Source organism: Ambystoma mexicanum, chromosome 10 (assembly GCF_040938575.1).
Source record: "Ambystoma mexicanum isolate Mex_15411 chromosome 10, UKY_AmexF1_1, whole genome shotgun sequence".
NCBI classification, from domain to species: domain Eukaryota; kingdom Metazoa; phylum Chordata; class Amphibia; order Caudata; family Ambystomatidae; genus Ambystoma; species Ambystoma mexicanum.
Window position 1 is genome coordinate 295,143,794 of NC_090932.1, and position 20,721 is coordinate 295,164,514.

Genomic DNA, 20,721 nt, shown 5'->3' on the forward strand with positions numbered 1-20,721 from the left:
GTTACAGCAGCAGGTCATCGGCTTAGGCCTCCAGCTGCGGACACCTCTGCTTGTCTTTCATGGGGATTAGAAGGCGGAGTTTACCAAGGGAAGTCAATCACTATGGCAACAATGCTGACCTCCGGCATTCCCTAATCTGGCCAATGGTGCTCAGGTTGGAATTAAAGAGCCCAATCCTGGTTGGATACACTGGGTTACCCAGGGAGCCTATAACAGTTGCCATCACTAAGAGTAAATAGACAAGAAATATTTCAAGCACTGCATATATTCTGAATTTTACAGACAAAAAAGTAAAGGCATTTTTATTTTATCGTCTATCTTTAGTGTTTTAATAACGAGCAAGGGGAGCAATAATTGTTAAGGGAGGATGGCACAGGGGCAACGCGCTGTTCTTGGAAACAAGACCACGCAAAGCAACAGAGGTTCGAATCCTGGATCCACGCTTAGAAACCCAGCTCAGGTAAGGTAGTAGGCGTGCTATAAAAAACCCATTAAATAAAGTAGGGAGTCAAACAATCGCATAACACGACCCCAGCCCCTTGATTTTACCAGTGATGAGAGGATGTACCTTGCATCCCTCTGCGCCGGGTCCAATACATCTTGGGGATTAGTGCAAAGCTATATTTTATTAAATTTACCACTGCTTCCAAAGGAAGGATTATCTCTGGCAAGACAGCCACATAATTTGGAAGGGCAATAACTGCCTTCCGCGTGATAGGATAATGCATTCTAGATGAGTTGTGACTGACACCATTAACACCTATGACACAAATTGTCTAGCACCGTTTACACAAATGCAATGATTATTTTTTGATGGGGTGCGGACGTACCCAAATATCAGAGAACAAAGACATAATGGGACCGCACACCCTTCACTGAACACCTTTGGTGCGCTCGTTTGGCACTTACTACTTCTGTGTGGCAGTGATACGTGCATCAGAAATGTTCTAAACAGAATGATCACTGTGACATTGATGCTAAGCATGTCAGATTCAAGTAGACATGAATTAAGCAATAGGCATCCGTTCCACGGGCTGTATTGGGTGGTTATGGCCCGGGCCCTAGTTAATAGGTCTGAGTGTAGCAAGGGCCTTTTAACAAGGGTCCTGGGTGGTTGCCACCCAGTACAGCTTGTGGAAAGGGGTCTTGTTGCTATTAGAACCCCAGGTTTCCAATCCGGAAACTCGGTTGCTGATAGCAATTAATTTTGTATGAATTACCGGGATGCCTCGTGCAGTCCCGTTCATTAATACAAAATACATTACTAAGATGGATGCCGTAGAGCTGGAAGACGGGGCTCCAAGCAGAGCCCTCTTCCATTTCTATGGTGCTCCAGGACGCTGGAGTGGCAGCAGTTAAGCCACCGGCCAAATAATAAGGTGAGTGGGGTAGGGGAGTCGGGAGGAGAGGGAACGGTGACCGAGGGAAGGAGAGGGTGAGGGGAAGGTGGCAGGGCAGAGCGAGCAGCAATCAGGTTGCTTGGAATGCATGCTTGGATCGTGGGATTAAGCCCACAATCAGAGCCACCTGATTGGTTGGCTTCCCTGCCCCGGTTGCTAATGGTAATTAAAGCACTGCAGGGCTCCTGACCACTCTATTTCCAGACTTGAGTGGTATACAGGCATAATGGGAGCTACAGTCGTACATTATTTAGTTTGAGAGTATCCTATTCTGGTCACCTGGCAGGACCTATTTTGCCCAAATAGCTTTCCATTCATGAAGGACATTTCCATCTGTCTAATATTATTTTAATGTATGTTGATAACCTTTTGACAGGGTATCTGTTCATTATAAATACGAAGATCATGATATTGGTCGATTGGTTAAAAGCAAAGTCACAGTCAATGAAAACGTAGCATTTCCAATTCCCACTACTACAATTACATCATGTTCTTGGGATTTAGGACACACACCACTTCCCTTCCAACATTCTCTGGGTGCTCTGGTGGATCTAAGAGAGAGGGGATGGGCTAGGTTAGTCGAAAGAGCGGGAAAATGATACGATAGGTTATTTATAATGCGCGTAATACCCAGAGGTTTCTAAGCACAGACCCGGGGATCAATCCTGTGTTGCTCCGTGGCGGCTTGCTTCCAAGTCGAGCACGTTGCCCCCGAGCTATCCTCCCAAGTTAAAATGGAAAATAGCTTTGCAGTTGTGCGATGCGTGCATACTGGAAGTAACCAGATCTGTGTCGAGAGCATAGAGGCATCTGTGCCCAGAGAGGAGCCTTGCATGCTCGTGGTGTTGAGATGCATTGTCCTATGACTGTGATACGTTAGTGGATCCTAGAGGTGTAACATTCTTTTGTTTGGTGCCTGTTGGGAAAGTTATTCAATTGCCATGTACGAGTGGATTAGTTGGTGTGTATATCGTGTGTTCGCGCGTAGAGGCAGCAAAACAATCCCCAGGAATTCTGCACTTTATTTTTTTGCACATGTTGATCCCATTTTCCTGCTTGTTTTGATTATTGCAAACATTACAGAGTCGCAGTTGCAGTAGTTATGGTTACGTTGATGTTTCCATAGGAAAAGGCAATTTTAAGACGTGTATTACTTTGGCGAGCATTCGACAGATCTACAGGAAACTGGCAAAAAAACTGTGCATGCACCTCAGAACTTCTGGGGAAAATGTCAAATCTCAGGCAATCCCTCCTTATAATGTTTCCCAATCCTTAGCTGTAAGGCCAACATGATGAGCCTGTGATCCTGCTGCAGAGTTTCTGTAATGTGTTTTGTTTTGTCCTTCCGGCCCATGACTGTTCCCTCGCAAGCTCCGAACACCAAACTCTCACCCTGCTGTGATGTTCCGTGAACACAGGTTCTCCTGTTGGAGGTGACTTCACATATGCCCCAAACTCCCCAGTATCGTGCCCTTGCCTGGCTAGTTGTGCAGCACTGTCTTGATGGTGATAGCTCTTTCAGTCCATTCGAGGCAGCAGAGTATTTCTGGGCTTGACAGAAGCCCCAAAGGGTATTCTCCCTCCCTAAAATACAGTGCAGTATCTGTTAGACATTGTTTCAGCAAGGTGTGTGGGCTACTTATGTGGCCACATATGGTCACGGCTCTCCAGCCTGGGACTTCAGTAAGGCACACCGATCGTCTGGGATGTCTGAATCCACATCCAGAGCTTTGGCGCAGTATTAAGCTTGCAAATGTCTACGGTGCAGTGGCGTAGCACTCAATTTGGGGGTCCTCCTGCGAGCTATGCTGAGGGCCCACCCCCAAATCCCTTAAGAAAGCACAGGGCATGCGAAACCACGGGCCGGCCCTGACCACCACATGTGCGCAATGTCCAGGATGATTACTCCACTTCAGGGTCATGCATTACTGCAAGTGAAGGAAGTAAATATGTTTTTTAATCAAAGCTTAACATGTTTCACCTAGCATAGAAATAAGGGGGCAGTGGCTGGTCGCCAAATATACCAGCCACCAGTGTTGAGTTGTTTTATTGGAGGGTGTAAATATTTGCCACAAGTATGTGATTGCGACCAAGCATAGAGAGGGGGCCCAAACTAACGAAAATAGGTTTGGGGGGTCTCCGGGAGATTCTTCCCCCTTCCCTGAGAAAATGTTTTGAATAATGGGTTAAAATGGTGCATTGCACTGCACACTTTCTGTGAACATTTTAGTAAAAGGCCGGAAAGTTTGCAATCGGTTTTGTAGGGTGTAGGGTAACTCATGAAAAGTACAAAAGATACAAGTCACCAAAAGTGCACAGGCGCATTTGCCAATATCTTTTCATGCCGGTCCCTGCAATATATGGCAGTATAAAAGAAATGTTCATGCTGGCTGTGCCCATACATTTCCATGCTGGTTCCACCAATATATAGTAGTGTTCCTATATAAGAACATACTCATGCTTGCTTTGAGATGGTTTTTTATAGTAGGCAGAAAGCAGGCTCTGACAATATTGCCAGTACTCCTAAGTAAGAAAATACTCCCATTGGTTTGGCCATTTATAGTGACATGTCACAATAAGAATAAACACAAAATGGGGAGGTCCCCTGAATGAACCACTTTGAATTTTTGAATTCTATAAGGCTGAAGCTATAATTCGACTCAGAGATTATTTTTGTTAATGAAGAAATCGCTTTGAAAACGCACAACTAAATATAAAATATCAGAATTATTTTACATATTGCATAGGCCAACCGGGCCTACAATCAAACATAATAAGACCAACTCCCAACCTTCTCAAACATCTTTAGGAGAGGAGTTGTTGAAATTAAAGAAAAAATCATCCCGAACGGAATTACATGGATACTTCTTCCGGGAACATTTAAAGGTGAACATCATCCCGGTAGAATTAGTGGTGAGGAACGAACCATGTTTTTTCTTAGAGGATGAGACCTATAAGACCAATTTCAGTTACATTGCTACCAAGTGCAGCCGAGACTTGATGGTGTTAACCACCTCTACGGCCCAACGCCTCGCAGCTCAAATACAACTCGAATTAGATACGGCGGAGACGGTATTTCGCAGTAGCACTGTCATCATAAATATTCAAGAGGACCTGGGATGTGTCTAATTTTATTCATATAAGTCACCGGTCATTGGTACACGTTGAGTCTGTAAGCTTAGCTAGACAGGGTCAACGACACAGGATAGTGATTGTTTTCTCTATGAAGTTGATTTGTTGGTACCTGTGACCATACCCGTGTGGATAATGTTTTACTCCTTAACCTATGTTTTAAGAACAAGAATTGGTTCTGTTTTTTCAAGAATAAGGTATTTACAAAACAAGTATGCACAAAATTAAATAAGTGTACTCCTTATTTGTACATGGGTTATGCCTATCATCCAATGGTAGGTTTTGTGGTGATGATTGAAAGCTGCTTGTATGTTTTATAAGTTCTATAGTATTTGTTTGATTTGTACAAATTTGAAACAAATTGAGAATAATAATGGTTTGTGCTTATGTGTTTGATTGTAGGACTGGTGGCGTACGCAACAAATAAAATAATTCTGATATTTTATATTCAGTTGTGTGTTTTCACAGCGATTTGTTCATTAACAAAAATAGTTGCTGAGTCGAATTATAGCTTTAGACTTAAAGAATTCAAAAATTCGAAATGGTTCATTCAGGGGACCTCACCATTTTGTGTTTATTGTTTTGCTCATTTGTCCCCTGAATGCCTTTTGAGTATTTCTCCCTCTTGTGAAGCATGTCACAATAAGAAAACATGTCCATACTGGTTCCAATGTACGCCAGTCTAGACCCATAATAACACTTGTCATCATCATTGATGTTCAGTTTAAAAATAGCCATGCTACAATAAGAAATATACTGACCGCTACATCAAAACGTCAATCTAGCGAGCACATAATACTTAGCATGCTTGCTTTAGCAAAGATGATGTAAAATACACATTTTTTTTTTAAAGCCTCTCTACCTGTTTTTGCAGTTTCAGTCCGTTACTCCAGGCCACCCTCGGCTCCTTCATGCTGCTCACAACCAGGAAGCTGTGAGAACTTCCTGATTCCTGTATATGAGCCACAAGGAAGACTGTGGAGAAGGGGTTGGAGCTGAATGTGGCATGTGCCAAGTGGCACATGTCACAGTCAGCTCCAACCCCTACTGAGCGCATATATCTCGCACTGCAAGCCCCGGCCCAGCCTTCACCCTGATGGGTGAGGACAGGGCTGGGGTCTTCCCAGGCCTGGTGTGGTGGGGCCCCCGACCCTGTAGAGGTTCTGGGGGCCCCTGCTACACCAGTGCTGTGGTGGCATCCACTGATTAGGCGATTGCCAGAAAGTTGGACTGGATGCAGCACATTGATTAGGGTTCAGGGCCCACATTTCATCCCAATCCCATTAAATGTGGCATGCCTTCTCTATTTATTTGTTGATGCACGGAAGACAATGTATGCCAAATAGGGAGGGAAATAGAAAGGAAAAGCCTTCTTCATAAGGACGGGAATGATTTGCAGAGCCCGACTGATTGCAAAGCTCGGCGTGGCTCCCGTTAGGACTAGATTTACTACCTTTCCGGATCATAGAGTTGAATATCTGTCTAGGTGTGAGAACCTGGCGCAAAAGAAAGGCCCAACAGCAGGTACAAATAATTGTAGCAGTAATCTACTCTGTAGAGCTAGCGCTGCTCCTACTACCCATGAAATGGAAAATGTGTCTTAGCCGGTCAATGTCGCTCCTCGCTGTCCCTGCCTCTGTCAACACACGCCAAATCTCCAGACTCACTTAGAGCAAGGTCTGAATTGGATCCCAGCAAATTGGACTGCACTCCAAGTCCTGTCTCCAGCTCTGATGTCTGCTTGCACCTCCTTGCCTCCTTCCCACTGGCGTAGACTCTACAGGATCACCCAGCACTGAGGTCAGAGGGCACTAGAGCTCCAGGAACATATCACCCATAACCCCCATACCCAAGATTCCCAAACTCTAGGAGCTGGTCATTGCGCGGGTTGGCGTGAGATACCTGCCAGATCGCATGACTGCAAATGTCCAATCTAAAGGTTCACCAGTGCAAGTGGGCAATTGGCCCGGTCTGTACGCGCTCTAACAAGCACACAGAGGTGGTTCCATCCGCACCTCTTTTGTTGGAGGGAAAGTCATTATACGCAATTGATGAAAGATGGACACATATTTATTCCATGATCATCAACATGGCCCTTTTTGAGTCAAAGTACTAGGGAAGACCCTCTGATAGTTGATAAGAGAACATTTTAAATCATGATGGTAATTCGATGTTAAAACATTTATTGGAGGCTCAAAATAGTTTGTCCTGATGAAGGCCCCAAGAATAAGGGAGCAGGAGGAAAATAGACCTCTGGTGGAGCGAAACATAGTGGGCCTCATTACGACCCTGGCACTAAGGGATTACCGGTACCGGTAAGGGTACCCGTACCGTTAATCCCTTAGCGCCTGATTACGAGGTCCCTTTGCGGGTTCCCACCTTAACGGCTGGTAAAACCAGCCATTAAGGAATGGACCCGCAAAGGGACCTTGGTGCTAATTACGGTACCACAATTTGCAGTACCGTAATTACCGCCTTCCCCATTCCCATTGAGCCCTATGGGGCAAAAATGGGAAGGGCCATGGAGGAAGGAGAAATTACCGCCCCGCCAACCTTGTAATGGGGTGGTAATTCCCCCTTTCTCCATGGCGGAGTCGGTAAGTTACCGGCATGGACCATGGTGCTAGTAGCACCATGGTCTTCCGCCAGGGTCGTAATGAGGCCCAGTGTGTAGGCACCTTTTTGACATTATATGAAAACAAGTCTTGCATTGATTGGTTACTAATAATAGCACACCAGTTGTTGTGGCAGTGTGGGGGATAAGATTGTATTCTTAAATGCAAATACGTTGATGTGTCGCGTTTGTATCCCTGTAACAAGCTGTTTTTATTTATTTTTACAGTTGTTTAAAATAAAGGGCTTTTTTCTAGGACGATTACATGTGCAGACCCATGTTGGTTTAAAGGAGAGTTTGTCAAACATGGCATTATTTTCATAAGCAGTGTATTCTATGGGTTTTGTGGAGTCTTCACAATGTGTGGGTCTTAGTACAAGGGACCTGGCGGTCAAGACTTAGTTTCTAGGCGCCTCATTCTATCAAGATATGACAACTGGTGACTGTCAACAGGAGCATTACCTTAAGCCCTCCTTTGACACTACCTCGGCTTCATTTGCCCATTCTTCCAACCAGGCACCAGATGCCATATTATTAAACATGCCCCTTGTGCAAAAATACAGAGCAAATTCAGCACCAGTTTTGTTGCATGGATAATAGAGAAAATAGGTTTTGCCCCATTTCATATTATCTAAAAATGTTTTCACTAGTACAACAAAAATAAGCAGATTTGTTTTACTCTGTTTGCTGTCTAACATAAAAGGAAATTTGTTTAGAATATGTATTTTCATGTTAGGCAGCAAACATAGTATACAAACAGTCTGCTTCATTTTGTGCAAAGGTTTTTGACAATAAGGACTGGGGCAAGACCTGTTTGATCCAATCTGTGCAGTTGCTCAATTGTTAGCACTGATGCAAATGTTAGAACATCTGGGCCCTGGTCCTCTTGGTGAAGATCAGGAGGTGCAGGGCGGTGAGAGAAAAAGCATCACAAAGGTACATACTGTAGTAGGAGAATACCATGAGTATGTAATTGACCACATTCGCCAGGATTACCGTTCTTGGGATCAGGAACTGTTGGACCAATTAACCATTGCATGGCTGTAACCATGGCACTTCGGCTATCACAGACAATCGATGGACTGAAGATTAGTCATATTGCTGACACCCCAGTGATTGTGTGTGCACCTTTAAGAGTTCCAGTGAGCCCCTGAACTGCAGTTGACCATTACTCTAATGGCTAGGCCACACTTTCACATCCCCTCCCCTCACTTTCACCTCGCCTCTCCATGCCGAAACAACAACAATTATTTAACCCTCAACAATTGAGATGTAGGCCTGACTACTCAAACCCCGCTACCAATTGGTCAGCGAGAAAGAGCCCTGTTTGCCTAGGTTGGGCACAGTACTCGTTTGCTTCCCTGGAACTCGTAGCAAGGCTCTCCCATCTCACCAAGGGAGTGGCTATGGTCCCACCACATTCAAACCTACTCCCAAATCCTAAAAAGTGAGCATTGCCAGTTCAATTATTCACGCAGTCGCACACCAGCTCACTCACTCAAGTAAGTATTATTTCTACAACATTAAAAACAAAGTAATCTGGCCATGTATTGTAATTCGAAGGTTATTATTGTTGGGTGAAGATAAACCTCCTTCACGCCCAACTTTCTTCCAGCACAACATCTGACAAAATGTCTATCCCAAAATGATCTGCTTGAAATCTTTGTCTTAATGAGGGAGAAAATATATATGTCTGGCCCCAAAAGTCATCACAGTGGAAGGGTCAGACCGTCATACTATTTCGCGCAACACACCCATTCTGCGCCAGTGAGGATCCTCTGGTCATTCATAAGTTCAGGGTCTACTTTAGTGGCCATAGTTTTATTTAGCGCGTGCTACCTTCTTTTGTGGTGCATGCCAGCAGAGTGTGAACGTGTCGGCGCCAGGGTCTCGGGTGCAACCTCTTCCTCCGTTTGCACCATGATGTCTGGGGACGACTTCACAGCCCTTTCCTCTGGCTGCCCGCACACTTTATCCACCTGTCACAAAAAAAGTACAATACAGTACATGAGAACACAAGTCTTCCCCTGCAACTCCATGCTGGATTTCATTATAGGATCAAGAGAACACACATTTAGAGATAACAGTGTCTATGAAAATAGTAAAATAAATGGAACAATTAACAGACTTAAAAATCAACAATGAGAACAGTAAAGCATGCTAATGTGTTTCATTAGTCTTGAAAACATTGCTGCAATTTAAATAGGCGTCCTTTGGCTTTCCCTATCCGTCAGTATGGCCAATATTGTGTAGGAGACACAAATCTTGTGCTCTTTCAGAAACATCTCAAAATCTTTCTTTTAATAAACTTTAACTTTAACCTCCCCCCACCTTGCTTTACAGATCTGCAGAGCGCCAAGAAACCATGCAGGTGGCAACAGTGCGCGGTATAAGAACCTTTTACATAGCATACTATAACATAACTTGGAACTCATAGCGCCTCACTTCTTCTCAATGTTACCCTAAGAAATCCCAGCGCTTTATTCTAGCCTATTTAGCACATTGACACCTTCGGGTATTTGTTGCGCTTTACTATACCTTGTTAACATAAAATAACATATTACTGTCAGATCTTCCTTAAACTACCAGAACATGGGTGTAAAAAGCTTTTTCGTTTTCCATCATAGGAGGGATGGACATTAATACCTGAAAGAAAACCCCCAGCAAAACGCAGGTACTGGCTAAAAACGCCAAAGATAACTCGGGGGGCTCTACCGTTTGGGCCGATACGCCCAACACTTGCCTAGTACCTTCCCCGTCCTAAAGAAACGGCGACAATATTAAGGATTCGGACGCGACTTCCAAGCTGCAGCTTTCCTTAGTCCCCAAATCCTTCTCATCATCCCAACTCTGAAAGTCCAGGCAGATTCTGCTCTTTTGTTCCCTTGCCTCATACAGTTGCAATCTTAAAAGCTCTTGGGCTTGATCTGTGAAGTCACTTTGCACTGCCAACAAGCACCCTGATTCACAGAGCAGGGGAAAGTGTATTTTTGTACTATAAAGTCACTCTGCACTGGTACACATTCTGTGAATCAGACCCCCTGTCTGCTTGCACCTGGATTTTGGCAAGAGTATTGATTTGGCCCTTTATACCAACTCAATGAGCAAGCCACACAGGGTGCCCAAGGCACGGGCAAGATCCATGCTCGCCTTAAAGAAGCATGATCACGTTGCACATCACTCTTGCAGCTCTGCGCTAGCTGGCAGCCATTTTAATTAAGACTAGAGATGCCTGTGGCTCAGGTTGGTGTCTGGGAAGGACAATGCATTGCTTCTATTTGGTGAGACGACTTAGGTCCAATCTCTCCTGCTCTTTCACCATCCATCCTCTAACAGGGCAAAAATTGGCCAAAATAGAAAAGGTCCAGATGCTTTTTCTTTCCCGGCTCCCAAAATTTGGAAAAGCCTGCGTCAGTGCTAGGAGGGGCAAGAATGTTCGCTCATCGAGAAGGAACACTCAGTTCCTTCTTTTTCAGATCGCACACATTCGAGAGCGTCCGCGCGCCAAAGCAACTTGATGCCTTTTCGGTGAACGGTTGTGTTTTACAAAGCCCCCAAAAAATACAAAAATATGATATACAAACTGCTTCTCAGCTCCCTGAGACTGACAGACAGCCTACGTCCACAGTGTCTGCATCAATTCCCTGGATGCCCATGTAGTTTTTGTTTTGGTTACTAGATTATGCTTTAGCGCCACTTATAAACCCAAACTATAGTATGTACAGATAAGAGGAGACAGGATCAGAGGAAGGACACACACCCTTTGGGCATTGTTTTATTATTTGACCACCCATTCACTGCCCAAGGCCAAGAAAATCCATTTGGCCAATCCCACCCACTACCTGCCCCCCAGCCTCCCATGCCAAACACAATCTCCTGGGATCTCTTGATGGCAGCTTTATTATGCAATAACGATATATTGTTTAAGCAAAGTAAATTATCTTGCAGTTATTTCCTTTGCCAAAGTTACATTGTGGCGATGAAAAAGGGTGTATATAAGTTAAGGTGAGGCCTTTGTAGGGGAGTTGGGAAGGGCAGGGTGGTTAATATGGTTAGAAAATACCACAATATAATTTCAGCAAAATAAATGACCTTGAGGTAATGAGCACAGAACCGCAATAACAGAAAAGCTTGTGCTTTTCGCGGTCTGCCACTGTTATTGCTAAACATTCTTCTGAGAGTTAATAGCCTAATCCCCACTGTAAATGACATGCTGGTACAATTAAAAAAAATGTTTAACAAGTGTGTCTTGATTCATAATCAATATGTCTGACCTCATATCTCTTCCTTGCACTGAATGTCTGTTAAAAACATGCATTGGCAAAGCTAACAGTTTTATCTCATGTAAAGGTATCCAAGGGGCATTTTGGAAGCACTGGCATCATATGCCCAGGTACGCACACCATTTTCAAGTTGTTGCCATCTTATTTCAACTTAACAACATTATGGTAGTGCCTGAAAAAAGCTTACCTCATAACTACACAAAATCCTACAAGGTTAGCTTTGCCAGTGCTCATTATATGTATTTTCCTTATCTATTGTGTGAAAGTTTAGCTTAGGGAAGGAACAGAGTGCAGGAGTTAAATGCATGCATTAGGTGGTTTTCGGGTGGAGCAGTCCTCACAACATGCCATTTACTACCTGCTTTTCTTTTAGGGTTGTAAGAAATAGTGACCTTTTACAGTCTGTGGTGAATATGTAACAGTGCCGAGTGGGACAGTGGAGTGAAACAGGTGGACGGGCTGTAATAATGTTCTTCACTATCCATGTGGATAGGGGCAAGGTAAATAAACATGTACCTTGCCCCTCTATCCCACCTGATCTCCTCCTTCTCCCCCAACTTCTAGTGTTATGCAGACGGCATGTAGCTCTCCTACAAGCTTCCCTCTACCGCCTCCTCGTCCTCCTCTCTCATCCTTGACTGTCTGACTGGTATTCAGGCATGGTGCGCTGCCAACGATCGCTGCCTCAATGCCAGTAATGCCTCTCACTCTGGGCTCTGTTCTCCCGGGCTGCGCTCTCTCTCTGAGAGGTGCCATAGGGGAGCCAGGTCTTGCTCTGAGAGCCCATGCTGTGCCCTGCGGCCAGGGACGTCAAATTGCAAAATGTCAGAGGTACATGAAATGATATCATTCCGCTGATGACATCAGAGGAAATGACATCTCACCTCAAGACCGTGTGTCATAGGAAGTTATGTCCTGTGAACGTTGACCTTAATGACATTACCAGAAGAAAAAGCACTCACATGCAAACTACATACGTGCATGATTAAGAAAATAAGCCACTGCTAAAGGAGATAACTTTTTTTTCTTCATTACTCTCCATATATTAACTAGTGTTCTAACTTGATATGGCAAAGATGTAGCTTTGATTTGTCAGAGGAACACCTAGCAGAGTCAGCATAGGCCAGGTACAGTGCCTTCACATTCTAGTCCAGCTACCACACTCTCGTCCAGCTACCACATTCTAGTCCAGCTACCATTATCTCATGCGAGTTGAGTTACATATGCAAGGTGCATCCTCCCTTGCACCAGTGCTGCTGTCCTATGCCAAGTACAGACCTAAATGCCTAGGTCTGCCATGTTATGCCCGGTAACCACTCGTGCCATGTCACCATCATATGTAAAGCATAGCCTGACATGTGCAATGCCCTTCTGTGCCAGCTTCACCATCGCCTAGCAATCAATCACTATGACATGGGACTCTTGGCATCCATTGGATCCATGTGATGTTAACAAATGACATTTCAGAGAATGCTTTTTTACCAAAACATTTTTAATGAATAAATACCATATTTTTTATTTTTTGTATTGGCCAAGCCCCCTGTTTCCATGTGAAATGAATCTCTCCCCAACATGTTCCCCACCCCTTTTTACTCCTTTACCCCAACGCCCATACACATTTTAATGAAGAATTTGGTATTTTTTCGTTCTAATGGTTTTGGTAAAAAAAAGTCATTCTCGGTTTTCTTTTTCGTTAACATTACTGGATACCCTTGGCACCTATTAAAGGTTTTCCATACATGCCAGAATGTCTCTTTGCATTTGTCCAGTCCTGTTTCTTTTCCTTGCATTCTTGGACTTGTAATCGTAGATTGATAATGGGAAAAGCAGAAGCACGGATGTGGGAAAACAATATTTATGGGTATTTTTGTCTTCAAGTCACTAGTTCAGTAAACTTGGCCACATACACCACGATATTGGAAGATGCCCACCGAGTCGCGTTGTTGTCTTTGTATTTTTGTGCTTGTACTTTTGCCTTTCTCATCATAAATCAAGACTACACCTCCCAAGATGCAAACAAAGTTGGGTTGCTTGAGCCCCTCTCACATTTCATCAGGCATGTTGCCATGTATAATTCTGCTCCCTTCAAATCCAGCCTTGCCTCTCGCTGCTCCTACAGGCCACAATCTGTCTTCATTGTTATTTCTTTATGCACTGTAAATACACTATAAGCTTTGGAAATCCTTATAGATATTTGATGGACACAACTATTTTTCTATAGCGTGTTCATGCCATTGTTCTGTAACTTTCTTTTTATGTACTAGTTTAATATTGTTGAAGACACGTGTATTTTAGCAGGAATTAGCTATTTTGGTTTGCTTCAAAATGTATACCTGAGATCATTGTAAAGAGGAAGCAATGTTAAGTTCAGGCAGGTCAGCTGTTGGTGCGCTTGCTATGTGCACTTTTTGTTAGCACCCTGGGTGGGGGCTGCAGCCAATCAGGTTGCTCTGAACGCGGGCTGACCACAACGGTATAAGCGTTCTGAACGAGATGACAGCCGCTAACGCCCGCCCCGCCACTTTCCCTCCCTGCCCCTGCTTCTGGCCCTCTTCCGTTTCTGTCTCTCCACCCATCCCCACCTCCCACTCACCTAAAAGGGGTAGGAACGCTTTCCCTCCCTGCCCCTGCTTCTGCCCTCTTCCGTTTCTGTCTCTCCACCCCTCCCCACCTCCCACTCACCTGAAAGGGGTAGGAACACTGTGGCCACGCCACTCCCCTCATGTCTGCCGGGCCGCCATGGAAACAAAAGAGGGCTCAGATAGTGCTTCCATGGTGGCCATGTTAGATTAGTATTTCCTTGAAACAGTGGGTTGCACGTGTCGCAATCCGTTGTTGCGAAGAAATAAATGACTATAAGCACCCCGAGGCGTAAACCCTAAGTGCTAATAGGCATAATGATGAGTTACTCAGGATGTACCCGGTGGTAATTTGCCAGGACCCACTTTGAAGGCTTGCAGCCCTTGGAGCTGGTCATTATAGCTATATTCCTGACACTATCCCTGCAACCGCTGAGCCAGAGTTCACAAGGCTAGTGCCAAGAGTACCAAAGGGGGAGCTAGGTGTACCGGCTGCTACCTCTGGTGTTCTTCAAGTGATGTTCTAGCATGCAGCCCTGCAGAGGAAACAGCACTTACTTGGCAGAAGGTCCCACTGCGATAGTTCCTGTCCTGTTTACCTGTGTAACACGGCCTAACTCTCCCAGATAGCATGTTGCTTATGACACCTGGGAGCACGAGGCATGCAGCTTTCCTTTACCTCTGCCTCCACTGCCTTCTGGTCCCAGCAGGTCGGCAGTACTCCTGCAGCCCCAGTCGCTGCGCTGGTGCAGCTGCCCATGGTTGGTGTCTGGTGGTACCTCCCTTTCCTCCTCACAGGACATCAGCTACTGCACTTTCAAGGGTGCTGTTCGAATGTGCCTGTCTAAATGCTTTTTCCAGGTTCCTGCACACAATCAAAATCTTTGTGCAGTGGGAATGTTGTGCAGAACACTGGTTCCCATAGGATGCCAGGAGCCCTTGTGGTAGCATGAAGAGGTACAATGAAAAGGGCATTTCTTTGCGCATCAACCACTTTAAAAGCACTTTCGCGAGGGATCAACATTGATCCCTATCCCAAAAAGTGTCCTTAAGAATTTGAATGCTGGAAAATGGGAGCATGGGCTCTATTTAAACCGGCCCCTGAGTCTTGCTCAAAATGTCGCTGATCTGACAGTCCTTAGGCAGCGAGACACTGACACTGAAGGACACTATTGGCCGCAGAAGGAGAGTCTTGTGCCAGCTCTGAACAGCCTTCCACACCAGCGACCAGATCACCTAACATTTGCAAAGGGGCACCCATTTGGGCAAAGGCGCTTAGCATCCGTTTTGCTACTTAGATAACAAAAAATGGAGCAAACGCGGGTTGCCCCAATCCATATCGTCTAAAAAAAGTTTGCAGCAAAACTAAACCAGGCTGTTGTTTTTACTTTGCGTACTCCAAAATAAAAAGAAATAGGTTTACTAGTATGCAGTGATCTCATATGTTATTAGAAACAATTCCTTTTCAATAAAGATTTCCAACGCATGGAAGAAGACAATCCATACCCCAGCCATTACTAGGTGTCTGCAAACGAGCAAAGAGCGACTAAATAAAATAGGGCACAGGCCGTGACCTGCCCAGGAAAACCAGCCTTGTCTTTCTCAACGTGTGCAACGGCGCCTGGTCCTGCACCCAGTGGCCCCATATCATGCCCACATGTCTTCAGAGAGCATGGCGGCCTGTATATTTGAACACACAACTCCTGCTTGCTTTCCACTGCCCTTGGTGTGAAAACAGTGCAGAGTCTGGTCCGCCCTGACTCTCCGCCTCCCGTCCTCAGTTAGGCAATGCACAACGTGGAGAGTGAGGAGAGAGAGCGGCGTGTGGATGGCGCTGAGAGGAGCACGGGAGAAGTGAGGACATACAGCAGAGTTCCCGGCATTCTCTATCAGGCCCATATAGGTTTCTGTTGCCTCCTGTTAATCAGTGTGATAAGCAACATCTTTAATGAATGCCTGAAGCTGAGTGAAGAAGCCTCCACTAAGGTGGATGTGCAGTTCATTAAATTGTGCTACCTCAGCACTACGCCGGCAGTGAGGAGTGGGGTCTCCATCCCACGACCTGCACTGGCAACTACATATCGTTATACAGGAGAAAGCCATGCAAGGCACCCAATCCCCACCAGCATTTGTGAACAGTCCAGAGACACCCTCCATACCAGGTGAATACAAGTGATATAAGGTGTACAGTCAAAATTTCGAAATAATAGTTTCGAATGACAAAAGTTCCGAAACAAAAGTTTCGAACAAAAAAAAGTTTTGAATGTATTTTTTTAAATATTAAAGGCTTTATTTTAATTTCGTATAGTGAAATAAGTGTTTTTTTAAAAAAACAAGGGTTTGGGGGGATCCCCCCATAAAAAAAAGTTTTAAAAAAAAACATTCAAAACTTTTTTTTTCCACACTTTTGTGTTGGAACTTTTGTTATTCGAAACTTTGACTGTCGAAACAGTCACTATGAACCGTGATATAACCATAGAAGCACTGGATGGGTCAGAATATGCAGAAGCAAGGAAGAAGACTATGCTGCTCAACAATTTGAGAGTTGAAGGAGACTGCATAGTTGAAAGTCTACCCATACATCCGTACATCTGACACCTGCAGCAGGTGCAGCCTGGATGTCTTCACAGGATCCAGGCTGTGCATGCAAAAGAGGCCTGCCGGAGCACCAGACAACTTGCTGCACAGAACCATATTCTATACGAGGAAATAAGGTATGGCGGAATCCATCCATGACTTTGCAGCGCCATGCAGTTTTGGGAAAACTAAGGAAGACACAATCAGAGACATGCTCGTGACCAATTACAAAGACATCAAGAGGTAAGCGAAAATGATCAATGCAAAAACATACATTGGTAGACAAAGGGATCATGACAGAGGAGACAGCGATAAGACCCGAGCACGTTGAGAAGTTGGAACAAGCAGAAGTCAAGATGGTGACACAGCAGAATAAAACCTGGCAGTTCACTGAACAAAAATATGCCAGAAAACTTTACAGGAAGACAGCTAAGCAAAGAAAAGTATCTAAATGCTGCAGGTGGGGATACACCCATCACATACATGTATTGCAAATACAAAAACATTGAATTTCGACATCCCAATTTTACCCCATATATATATGTGGGTGGTGGGGAAAAGTAAATAATACATGTGGAGGGAGGGGAGGTGGGGGAGGTTGCAGGGGGTGTCCCCTGCATATATTTGGGGTGAAAAGGGGGGAGAACCAACTTAAACATTTTAGTAATTCACAGTAAAATATTCGCAGTGATCACAGGTTCCATGTGTTCATATCCCTGCAAAGATATCACGATACAAAAATTTCGCTATCTTTTTGCGGCGATATTGAGCCATGGACCCTGCGGGGGACAACCCCCGCAACCCCTGCATTCTTTTTAAATGTGCGGGGGCCACCCCCGCAAACCTCGCTCCCACACGTTATCCCCCCCAAAAATATTGCCTATGGCGAGACAAACAACCATATGTATGGCGATATTTTCGGTGGGAATAATATGTAGGGATACCGTGATCACATAGATCGCTGCAGGTGTGGTGACAAGCAGCACCATGCTAATGTTGCCAAGCGTCCCGCGACACAAAAACACTTTATGAGCTGCAAAAAAGCTGGCCACGTCACAAAGTGCTGCACTTTAAGAGAAAGTCTGTAAGTCAGCAAGGTAGCACCCTCTTCGACCGATACAGAGCAAGGAGACTCAGATGGTCCTACTGTCCTGGCGGGAAGCAACAAGAACAAAATAACCAAACCATATCGTGACGTCATGATCAATGACACTGTGGTTTCAGAGTCCAAACTCACCATATAGCCTCGCAGTCTCAGTCACCTTATAAAATGTGTAGGCTCAGAGGAACTGCAGCTCAAGCCCTCCGGCATTGGGCCAGGGGTATATGGGTGTAACAGGATCAAGCTCAAATGATACATCAGTAACCTGTTGTGCAGAGGACGACTCCCTAGGAAGAGGGTATATGCCATTGACGTGGGCGAGGCCATACTATGATGGCACAAACAAAGAAGTCTTAAAATAAAACTGGATCCATGCGGGATACAACAAGTGTACTCAGTGTGTGCCATGTCCATGGTGGAACTCCTCAAACATCACAATGACATTTTTGGAAATGATTTGGGGCAAGTGAAACAGCATACACATGTGCAAGTACTCAAAAAAGGCACAATACCAATAAAGCACAAGGTACAGACCAGCCCCATTCACAGCTAGAAAGGAATTGCAAACCCTCCTAGAAGACAATTGACGCTGAGGGTACCATAGAGGTTGTGAAAGACACCATCTGGCTTAGCCCAGTGATACTCACTAAAAAAACAGGGATGCCTTATGTGTCAATTTAAGAAGTCTCTACAAGAGTATTATAAATGGACAACTTCCCGCCTCGGAATATACCGAGACTCATGCTTGTGGTAGGAAGTGTGGACGTGTTGACAAAGTTGTTCATGATAATGATTAAGGCCTGTCATCAGGTTCCGTTGCATGAGGATTGGAAAGACTTGGCAGCACTCATAACGCTGGTAGGAATCTACCGTTTTACCCTGATGCCCTTCGGCCACTCACCAGCAGTATCTGTATTTCAATGACTCATGGACCATATACTCAAACATTTTAGCAAAGTGGTCTACTTCCAGGATGACTTCCAGCTGTTCGGGAACAATATAGAACAACACAACCACACACTTCAAATACTGAACAGATTGAACAGAGCGAGCGTGTGTTTGCGCCATCGGAAGTGCTGTTTCAGTGCACCGACAGTCAAATACTTGGGGAGCACCATCTCAAGTGAAGGTACCAGACCAAAAGAAGATCTTGTGAAGGCAGGGGCCACCCCCAGGGACAAGGACCAGTTAAGGTAGTTCAAGGGCCTTGTCAGAGGATTATTCTAAAATTGTTAAGCACTTCCCCATCAAGATAGAACTGATGAGATAACTATTGAAGAAAGGGGTGCCGTTTACATGGCCTGATGACTGTCAAAACTCGTTTGAGCAGATCAAGCAGACGCAATGACTGCTCCATGCAAAACCCTTTGATAACAAATTGGAAACCAGTGTCACAGTCGATGCCAGCTCATGTGGCATTGGAGCTACCCTTACCCAGCAGAAGGGGCACAAAGAACACATAGTGGTGTATGCCTTGAAGTCACTCACTGAGTCCAACTACTCCATCATAGATGAGGAGATGCTAGCTTGCCCCTGGGCAGTGCAACATCTGAGAGACTATCCATTGGGGAAGAACATGTGGGTTACTTAATAACCCTAAGCCGCTAGTAAGCATCCCACAACCGGGTGATCATATGCCTTAAACCCAGAGACAAGCCAGGTTTGTGGCTAGAATTCAATCATTCTTTCAAAGCGGAGCATATCCCAGAGTGGAAAAATGAGCAAGCAGACTGCATGTCAAGTCTTCCTATAGCAAACGAAGGAAAACACATGGAATTCTTAATTGATGAATGAATAGTAACTTCCCTTCAAGACCTCAGAGAGAAGTGGAACACAACCATAAGCAAAGACGCATGGAGGCACCATGACAAGGAAGACTCAGACATGGATCTGCTCAGAAGATTCTTAACCACTCAAGGGACAGATGAGAGGAATCTACCTCACTCACTACAGCCATATTGGAAGGCGACAGATCAAATCAAGTGCAAGGAATATTTGTCAGGCGCACCGACAAGTTTATCCCACCTAGAGATTTGAGGAAACACATTATAGGAAAAGCTTGCCAAGGCAATCTGCGAGACATGCTGACCAGAAAGAGGATCATGGGAAACTACTGGTATTATGCAATAGACAGCAACATCGATTTTGAAGACAATAGTTGTCACACAAGCGCCGATAGTGACAATGGTCTGCACACCAGCCAGGTGCCTCTGCAAAACATTGACATCCCAGTTCTGGCATGGAAGAAGCCCCTTGGGTGAGAATGGATGATGACAATGCATTTTGGGCTCTCCAACGGCATGTAATCAATGAGTTGCCAGTAGTAGTCCAAGAAGGAGTATACACCAGCCAAGAAGTAGCGCTGTTTATTATGGCTGGGTAAGCCCAAATCATACAGCCCAGTGGGACAGAACTGGTTTCATGAGAGCTGACAAACTAGCTCACTGCGAACAATACTTTTGAACTGATAATACAAGATGTGTACAGTTAGGAACAGTTACACTACAAGCTTCACATTTTCACTGTTCTCACGAAGCTGACTGGTTATACTATGTCATTCCCCTATAGGTAAACATATGTTAGTTGAACGTGATTGGAGCAAAACAGACCTGCCCTCTCCTGGTTTATTCCCCCCTCAGTGTGGCGCCACTTAGTCTCCCTCACTAACTCGCAAAAATATTTGAAATTCGTAATAACATACTTGTGCTGACCTATGGATCTTTAGTCATCTGCCATTGGTCAATAAAAAGAAAGGAAGGAACACAAGACGCCATGATCTAGTGGGATGGGAGGCATTCACATGGCACCTGCTCAATGAGAACCCTCGAAAATATTGTTGCAGACATACTGTGTACTTGTTGATTTTCAGGGACACCAACACGTACCATTTGGTTGCTTCTTCCCTAAGCGCCCCTTCATTCCACATCCTTGTTCCCATACTTACTGGCCAAGGAGTGGTTCGAAACTGCCTGGATATGGTCGACCCTGAGTAACCGTAGGACTGGCTCGTCAACCTTGGTTGTATCGTCCGGTG

General features: G+C 44.9%; 1 protein-coding gene across 2 annotated transcripts in view; it reads right to left on the minus strand.

Moving 5' to 3' along the window:
* Positions 1 to 20,721, minus strand: part of LOC138491371 (glypican-5-like) — a 1,558,016-nt gene that overhangs the window by 967,280 nt on the left and 570,015 nt on the right. For both annotated transcript variants that reach the window (XM_069617865.1, XM_069617864.1), the window contains exon 4: positions 8,986 to 9,125. In XM_069617865.1, the coding sequence (XP_069473966.1) occupies positions 8,986 to 9,125 (140 nt within the window). The remainder of the gene's footprint in view (positions 1 to 8,985; positions 9,126 to 20,721) is intronic.